The 8906-nt window shown below is 45.6% G+C and overlaps 1 protein-coding gene across 3 annotated transcripts; it reads right to left on the minus strand.

Annotated features, from left to right (window-relative positions):
• Positions 1–1043: 1043 nt before the first annotated feature.
• LOC147616019 (uncharacterized) lies at positions 1044–7396 on the minus strand. 3 transcript variants are annotated; one of them, XM_086778656.1, is made up of 4 exons: positions 6939–7396; positions 1941–2067; positions 1739–1836; positions 1044–1556 (listed from the first exon to the last, which is right to left on the minus strand). In XM_086778656.1, exons 2-4 carry the CDS (start codon positions 2037–2039, stop codon positions 1481–1483), a joined length of 273 nt encoding a protein of 90 aa, XP_086634782.1. In that variant the 5' UTR covers positions 2040–2067; positions 6939–7396; the 3' UTR covers positions 1044–1480. The 3 variants fall into 3 exon arrangements, with proteins under 3 accessions (XP_086634782.1, XP_086634781.1, XP_086634780.1); XM_086778655.1 differs by having other exon boundaries at positions 6823–6957; XM_086778654.1 differs by lacking the exon at positions 6939–7396 and adding an exon at positions 4532–6775.
• Positions 7397–8906: the final 1510 nt, after the last annotated feature.

Raw genomic sequence — 8906 nt, forward strand, 5'->3', positions numbered from 1 at the left:
AAGAATTGGTAAGCCAACTCAAATAAATAATACATCGCCACAACATTGCCTTTGGGATCTTACCAAAAATAGAGGTTCAATGATGTGGGTCCTTTCAAATCCTACCGAATACACTAGCAACAGGTCTATTTTGATAGCAATTGATTATGCAGCAAAGTAGAAAGAAGCAAGTGCTCTCAAGAATCAAGCTAAGTTAGTTGCTAAAATTTTGCAAAATTTATGTTACAACCTCATGTAGCTGTCCTCTGATCAGCCTCCATGCAATGTACCAAACTCATGCACACATACACAAACAAACAAGGAAAGCATGATGGACATGGCATTTTTGGCAACAAATCAACCAAAATATCCCATTAGAGGTGATTTTTATATGGTTGACTGCATTGACAAACAAGGAGAGAGGTGTGATGGTAATTCCATCATATGGTTGCCAAAATCAAACAATGTGAAGAAAACCTCACCATAGTGTGCTATTGATATCCCTACCTTTTGGGAGTCCTTAAATAACTCCCCATATAGCCAACCAAGCTATACCTTGCATGGCTCAGAGAGTAATAATTATACCCCATCACTCCAAGGCTATAACATACTTTTCCCCTTAAGAGCTCACCTCTGCAGGGATGAACGCAAGGAGTCCATCAAAAGATGAGAACATTATCGATTTGTCTATATATAAATTCTTTACTTTTTGTACTCTTCTCCTCTTTGCTTTGTCATGCCTTCTCACAGAGGACTTAGGTCTCTACTCTACATAAGAGCTCAGGCTGCATGTTCTTGCCAGAGATCCATAGCAGCTGCTACTGCAGACTGAGGCATATACTCACTAAGCACAAAACCACAGGCATGCACCCACGCATGTGCACACCAACATGCAAGTTTGATCATCACACTTCCTTCCAGCTATTTCCTTTCAACTTGGATTCCCTTCACATGAGATGTAGAACACAATTAAAGGAAAACTACACCCTGAAACCCATCAATGAGGAGGGTTTGGTTCAGGGGCAGCAATCTTTGGATATAGGTTTCACTATTACAATATCGTCTCAGTAAAGTAACATCACAAGTTTCACTACAAAAACGAGTCCAATGTCTCCACACATCTGCACAGTCACCCCTTCTACCAATAGGTAAATTAAGGCAATCCTTGTCATCCCCTTGCACAAGATAGGCAAAGTGGAAAGTTCCTATGCTTCCTTACTTCACATAAGGTGGCCGATTTAGGTGAAGCACCATAGCATGTTACAAGAAGGGCATGACAAGATCAATGAAATGAAGACCGTACCTCAAATTTGAGATCTGATAAATCAACTCCTATGATGCATGCAAATCAGTACTACATTAAGAACTTAGGTGCAGCATCACACTTCTTGCAAGTGGTGATTAAGCCAACAGGCTTAGTCATCAATTTGAATTACAAGCTGCTGAGCAATTAAGGTTTCTTGGTCGTGCAAACTACTCAAGCCTGAATGACAGAACAAAGCTACTGATGGTTTTTGACAGACAGACCATCTTCCTTGAAGCCCAGCTCTGACAAATCTTGCTTTGCCATAAGATTCCTGCAAAGAGGAGCCAAATTTACGCTCAAAGTCCACATGCGTGTCCATGCGTGCACCCACACCCACAAGCACATGCAGACATGCACGCACACCCACCCACCAAGGACGCCATTGTCATTATGCTGTAAGCTTGAATCTTCCAATGACAATTTCATTCAATGAACCAGCATGAACAGCTTTACCTTTCCATACGGCATTCCAGATAACTTTTGGACAAGTTCCTGCACTTTTCAGCCTCATGTTTGTTGTCTTTTAGGCAGGACAGATATTCCTTCATGACCTGCAGTTACGAGAAAGATTCAAAGACCAAAGCTAAAGATAAAAGCACTAAATGGAAAAAAGTTGGCTGAAGTTTTTGCATGTGCCTTACACATGGAGACGCACATGTTTACATTCCTGAAAGTGGTCCAAAGGAAACACTCCTTTTTCAGGAGGGATAGGCTGCAATCCACGTGTGCCTCCAAAAGCACCCCCTGCTGCCATAACAGTCTTTTTTCAACTTCTTTCAGACCTGGAAAAGACATGAAATATTCATGGCTTTGTACAGTAGCGGCAGCACGTCATATGATTGTGTGTAGAATATTCAGTTGTGTGACTCCTGCAAAGTGACATGATGAGTGGGAAAGATCAAAGAAACCACCTAAAATACTGTGGCTATCTCACTTTGCAAGACTGCCCATCAAACCTACGTGAGCGCTGGAAGCTAATACATGTCCAAACATTAAAATCACAGCTGACACCATAGCTTGGATACCAAATGTAAGGCTTTTCACACTTTAATTTTGAGAGAGAGAGAGAGAGAGAGAGAGAGAGAGATACCGTGTAGGACTGGCAAAGTCTGTTGGAAACATGGCAAATGTTCTCAACAGGCTCTCACACAACTCTCCAGCGACATTCAAGACCAGCAGTCAACATGGCGCTTAGAGTTTGCCACCCCCATCCAAAGAAAGGTCAAGCAAGGGTCACAAAATCTCCAGCACCAACTTACAGAGCACCCGAAAAGGTGGACACTGGACAAACAGGCCGCCTTCTGCTGTAAGTCTCAACAGCACCTAGTACTTGAGTTAATCCACTAGAAGACCTCTATTGACTGTCCACAGCAGGTCGCCCTCTGTTCAGCACCTCTCCTAGTGGTTTTCTTTTTCTTTTCAAGAAAGGATCCTTCTATCAGTTAAAAGAAAGCCTCCAAGGGGCGTCGTACAACCCTGTCCATCATAGTAGGAAAACTGAAAAGAAAGAAGAAGGGAGAAGGGGGAGGGGGGGGGGAGGGGGAGGGGGAGGGGAGGGGGAGGGGGAGGGTGTGAAAGAAAAATAGGTGGCCTGTGATACCAGATGACCGTCTCCAGATGTGGAGAAATGCTGCCTGAGTCCCCTGCCAGGCGCTCTAGGCGTCCCTGCAGAGTGTGGATAAGATCAATCCATATAGCTCGAATGGACTCCCCTGTGGGAGTGGCCTCACTTGCAATAGTCTCATTGCAAAACTCATCAAATGTGCAAGCAGCTAGGCTGCAACCACTGAAATGCAGCCATGCGAAAGCATGAGAGAAAGGCCTCCTCCGTTGTCCTCGTAGAATTGTGCTAGGCCAGCCTTCACCTGCCAGCAGGCAACTGCCCCCAGGTAACGGTGCCGGTAGTGGCGGGGACCAAAGTGAAATGCTCTGCCAAACTTGCTGAGCCTTCAGACAAGCCCAAAGGCAGTGTCACTGAGACTCATCACGGCTGACGCATCTGTGACAAGCTGCTGGCTGTCCCAAAATTGCTAGCCAAGTGCCCACGGCAAGGCTCGGGTGAGCCAACAACCACAAAAGTATGAAACCTTGCGCAGGGGTAGAAACTGCGCCAAACGCACGTGGTGAGAATCTTTAGCATCCAATTCACAGAGTAGAGAGAAAAAGAAAGAAAGAAAGATATATTAAGCGTCTACTAAAAACCCAACGGTCCTATAAGACCAAAGTGATACAATAATGTCCATGGCATATCTCATCATGGAATGGAAAATAAAACAGAAAGAAAACATAAACATAGCTATCTCACTGGGGTGATACAAAACTGTCCATGGAAACTCATCATGGAATACTAAGAACATAGAAACATGAGAGCGAGAGAGAGGAGAATAAGAGTGAAGTAGACGATACCGTATTGGGTCCCAACTCCCCCCCCCCCCCCCCCCCCCCCCCCCCCCGCGCTGCGGCGGAGTATTTGCTTCTATTATACAATGCTTGAAAAACAAGCGATATGACTACCCAACACAAGGACAAGGAAGACCATATGTCAACTGAGGATCCACCAATCCGAGGCACTGCAGAAGACCCTTTGGGCCACTTATGCAAGTCCAAATAGCTGAAGGACTGCACATATGCTAGCTTTATGATGAAGAGGATCTTCAATGATTGCCTCGAGATGATAGGATGAATATCTGCTGCTTGAACTGCTGATGAACTTTGCTGAATACTGAATGAATAAAGAAGGGAATGATGCACTGGTTTATATAGTCCTCAAGAGAGCTGGTCGACCAGGGAATGTTGTCGGCCAGGTTCTCTTGGACAAAAAAAAAAAAAAAGAAAAAAAGAAAAAAAGAAAAAAAAAGAGCATAAAATGCTATAACCCAACATAAAATGTTAGCACTTTTTCTGGTTTGATCATTCCAGTTTGCTGGCCGACTGCAGAGGTCCCACAACATGCTGCTAGTGCCACCAGGGCAGCCTCTTCTACTGGCCGACAGGGACAGCAAGATCCCTTATGCTATCGGCTGGCTCTTCTTACGGTTCATGGCTGGCTCTTCTTACGGTTCATGGCTGAACACAGCCCCTAAATCAGGCTTTCAACCGGCACACAGCCATGGGCTGGCCTTCGGCTTGCCCATAGGCATGTCTTCCTGACCTACATGCTACTACTATCACGTGCACCCATGCACTGTGGTACATAGTGACAAACTAGCTCATCAACAGTGCAAGAACCATGTAGAAAAGTGGTACCTTTTAGGATATTTTGATGTATGCCGTGAACCCTTTGTGCGCCCCAATCCAAGACATGTCAGGCACGAGCTACGTAGGTCAACCTCCCAGCCATAGAGGTAAGTGTCAAGTCAGTCCTCTTAACCCACTGTGGAATATTCAGCAAGGTTTCATCATGTACATTGTATGCAAATGTTAGCCATAGCAGTAGTATGCATCATAGGCATTTAGTAACCATAAACTTTAGTGAACAAAGTGATAATATATAAATAAAGTTGAGTGTGAACACTTACCACCTGCAAAACACATAAAATCACCGCCTTAGTCCCAAACAGGTGTGCACATACATGTCCACAGAGTGTCCGGGGCGTACCCAATGCCTGTGAACATTCATTGGCAAAAATACCAAGCAATGTCCAGGCAACAAAACAAGTCATACATGCAAGTGCATTTCATAGGCATATGCTTGTGCACAATAATTTGGATTAAATCTCCCAACTTGCCATCTTGTACACCAAAGTAAAATCCCGACCACGAGCACCACCCATGCAGGATTCAAATACTCACCAAAGCAACTGCCCTTCCATGAGTTCACATAACACTCACCTTTCATGAGTTCACAAAATCACTCACCAGGGTTACCACCCTTCCATGAGTAAGTCCATCATGCTCCTAGATACTCCCAAGACAACATCGTGGAGATCCTTCCGTATGTCACAGCTCTGGAGGATTTGTGACACCAAGGTTAGGGTTAGGGCTTGGCCAGACATGGGAGAGCTAATAGTGTTACGTCCCAAACTAGGCTCTGGACCAGTATTAACCAAGGTTAGAAGAACCCAGGGTTTAAGGGATAAGCTGACCTGCGGTTAGGGTTAGGAGTTAGCTAGGCACTAGGGCCGACAGGACCCTCCTGTTGGGCTAAGGGCTAGCAAGGATGAGGTCTGAATTGGCTTAGAGTCAGTAAAAAGTAAGCTAGGGCCTATTTATGTCTAAATTTTAAAAGGTTATTTGTAGAGCAAAGGGCCAATTATAGCAGGGTTATTACTATATAAGTGAGTTTGGGCTCACTTATGATGAGAGGAGCATCCCTCATGGTGGAGGAGCTCCGCCTGGACGAGCAAGACTCAAGGCCATAGTACCTGCAGGCAGGCAAACGCAGTGGTGGTATGGGATGCCATGGCATGGCTTGCTGACTTGCGGGGCAATTCAACCGCAGGCTCAGGGGTGCCTCTGGAATGGAGCCTATGGCTAGGTGGTGAGTCACTAGCCACAATCTATCACAGTCATTGATGTCGATTCGATGCGGGTTACTTCTAACCCTATTGGAATTTCTAGGTATGTGGTCCTTACATTGCGTATCAGAGCCGACCTGCTGGCTTGAAGCATGAGGAGCTCTTGTACGGAGTGATTTGATAAAATCCATCGCCTCGATCTTCCGGAGCTTAAGTCATCACATTGCTTTTTCGCTTTCCAAGGTCTGGGTGGTATGGGACACCTCGACAGAAGGCAGGGAGTAACCAAACTTGAGGGAGAAGGTTGGTATGGTTGGATATGGCAGAGGGGTGCAAACTGCTCCATATCCATGAGAAAAGGCAGAGAGAAGAAAAGCATGATGTCTTTTTTTTTTTTTGCTTTTTTTAGTTTTTATGCAGGAAATTTATATACCTAGATGAATCCAGGAACATGCCCAAATTCACCTTTTAGGAACGTGCATGTTATATACTCATGGTAGTCAACCCACAAGACTATATAACTATCAACTCCATTATGCATAGTACGGACTAGATACTACGACATCCCCACTAACGTCATCAGTGCCCAATAGTGGGTGTAAAACTCTATATCAAGATATGCTCTCACACACGCACTCCACACACACACACAAGAGCATATATTCACACAAAGCTCTTTGTACTGAGTTTCTGTCAAACCTCCGGAGATGCAGGGCAAACTCAGCCATAATGAAGCCTAGCACTAAGGGAAGTAGCAAATAGTACAGCAAATAAGTAGTTGATAGGGAAAATGCACCGCTAAAGATAGAAAGAATCTGCAGGAAATTTATGTCTGGTGCCCTAGTTGTCATGAGTATCACCATGTGCTTTTTTATCTCATGTTTATGCTTGGTGGTTTCTTTTTTGACTAGACTATTTGGCTTATGCTAAGAAGCTAATTGCAAAACTTTTGCATGCCTAAGGCTATGGTATGCACGAAGATATGGTTGATTCAAGCTCTCTGCAGAGGGCCCTGCTGGTTGCCAGAAACATAGAAGGGCATAGGCGGTGAAAGAGGACATAGAAGGGGTACTATTTTACCTCTGTGCAGAGTGATCCAGAAAGAAGAAGAGGGCCGCTGTTGCGTGCTGCAGTGGCCAGCGGCCATGAACTTGCTGCCCATGTATAGGTGTGGGTACCCAAGTGAGGAGCCATACCTCTGGATGTGGCGGCGCCATGCGTTAGGGCAGATGTGGCCAGATCTGGGGGCACAACAGGAGTCGTCAAACCTCTCTTTAAATAGCAAAAAAGTATATGGATGAGGGAAAAAGCACACGTGATACTTTTTTGGGCATAACAGGCTGATTTGGGCATGTGTAGGAGGATGCATTTACTTAATGCCTTTTTTGGAGAAAAGTTGCTTTTTGGGTGATTGCCATGTGGAGCACGTTGTTTTTACTGTGGTAGACCAGAGATTTAAAAAAGGCTCTTGGCCACCCAGTATAGCATGCTCCTTTTGTTTATGCATCATCTCCTCACACAACCCTTGCCTTTAGTGCTCTCTCACACCATTGTTGCTTACTTTTATGCTCTTTACAGGTTCTTTTTCAGAGCTGAACCTAGGCTGATCAAATGGATTCCATGGCCATGTCTTTGGAGGTACTAGGAACCTCACTGAATCATCATGCAGAGACTACCCGGAATGGGTTTTTTCTGTTTTTTTTTTTGTAAGGCATTTTGGCATATTGCTTTTGTCTCCCAAATTTCGGATACAAAAAAAGCATATCTGCGTGCGTTGTATGCCCATTGCTTTTTCCCTAAATTCATGGATACAAAAAGAAGCATGCCTGAGTGTTGCTTTTTTGAGCTTTTCCCCTAATTTTTGAGGGGTAGAAAAAGCTTTTTTCCTTATCGAAACAATCCAACAATTGCGAGTGGGGAGGCTTTTGCTGTGGACACTCTGGGTGGACCAAAGGATTATCCTTGTATGCCAGCAGGTTTAGTGGCAGCTTGTTGTCAGTGTGCTTTTTCACCCCATATTAGACAAGCTTTTTGCTTCAAGTCCGTGGAGCAGTCAACTAAGCTGCTGGGATTGTTTGGACCCTATCCTCCACCTGTTGCTTTGCAAGAGGATGACCAAGGAAGCATGGCCCAAACCTTTCAAGCTTTGGACTGTCATGTGCATCCTGCACTTGGATGCCATGTAGACATATCTGAACAAGAAGGTACAGGACCTGGAGCGGAAAACTGGTCCCATGTGAGCCCAGTCCGGGAACGAGTCAACCAGGGTTCTACTCCATGCGTCCGACGTCAGGTGTGCGTTGTCCTGCACATGAAGCAGTGCCAGGCCGTGCTATGAGTCTCCCTCTAGAATGATGTTAGTGGTTCTGTGTATCTGGTATGATACTGGATGCTAGACCTCTGTGTAGGCATGTAGAGATGGGGCCAACCCATAGGGCTACCCCAAGATCATTTATGTGGGCATGGGGGAGGTGTAGAACCACCCCCAAGGGGCCAGGAGGGCCCCATGCTAAGCCCACAAGCCCTAGTGTGGGCTGGGCAGGCTGTCGGCCAGCCCTCGGGGCTCTGGCCAGGCAGCCGACAGGGTCCCAGCCCTGTCCAGCCAATCGGTTGTGTGTGGGGCAGCCCCACACTAGTTGCATTTGGCTACCCAGCAACTTGGACACCCAGCCAGGGCATAAGCACAGGCTGGACAGCATAGTAGGTGTGAAAACGCTGAGTTTTATTAGCATAAGTTGCTACTTTATCTAGCCGTGGAAAAGAAAACTGCTGACTGACTGGATATGTGAGGGGGTATAAATACCCAGCCCTACCAAGCGTCTCTATCATCTCATATTTCACAAAGTGCTACAGCTACTCAAGGGCCCGGACAGCCAAGGGAGAAGCTAACGCAAGGGTGAAGGGTGAAGGTCAAGGGCAGAGATTCATCTCAGCCAAAACAGGTCAAGTCAGTCTTTTATTTTCAGATTTTGCATCATTCTAATAAAAGCAAATACACCATTCGTGGTGGGGGCCCTATAGAGGGTATTCGGGACCCAATACTGTGTCCTCTTCTCCCTCTCTCTCTCTCTCTATTTTGTACACATCTACTTTTAGTTTTGTGCGTTATTCTCATCGTGAACGATTGCTGATTTCTGAGCATTGAAGTTACCGATCTACCCCAA

This window comes from Cibotium barometz, chromosome 39 (genome assembly GCF_041138505.1).
Source record: "Cibotium barometz isolate CiBa-2024 chromosome 39, ASM4113850v1, whole genome shotgun sequence".
NCBI classification, from domain to species: domain Eukaryota; kingdom Viridiplantae; phylum Streptophyta; class Polypodiopsida; order Cyatheales; family Cibotiaceae; genus Cibotium; species Cibotium barometz.

Coding starts and splice junctions, on each gene's coding strand:
- LOC147616019 (XM_086778656.1), bottom strand. CDS start 2,039: ATGGCAGCAGGGGGTGCTTTTGGAGGCACACGTGGATTGCAGCCTATC. Junction 1,837..1,940: donor ACTTTCAGGAATGTAAACAT/GTGCGTCTCCAT, acceptor TCGTAACTGCAG/GTCATGAAGGAATATCTGTC. Junction 1,557..1,738: donor CTGGAATGCCGTATGGAAAG/GTAAAGCTGTTC, acceptor TCCTCTTTGCAG/GAATCTTATGGCAAAGCAAG.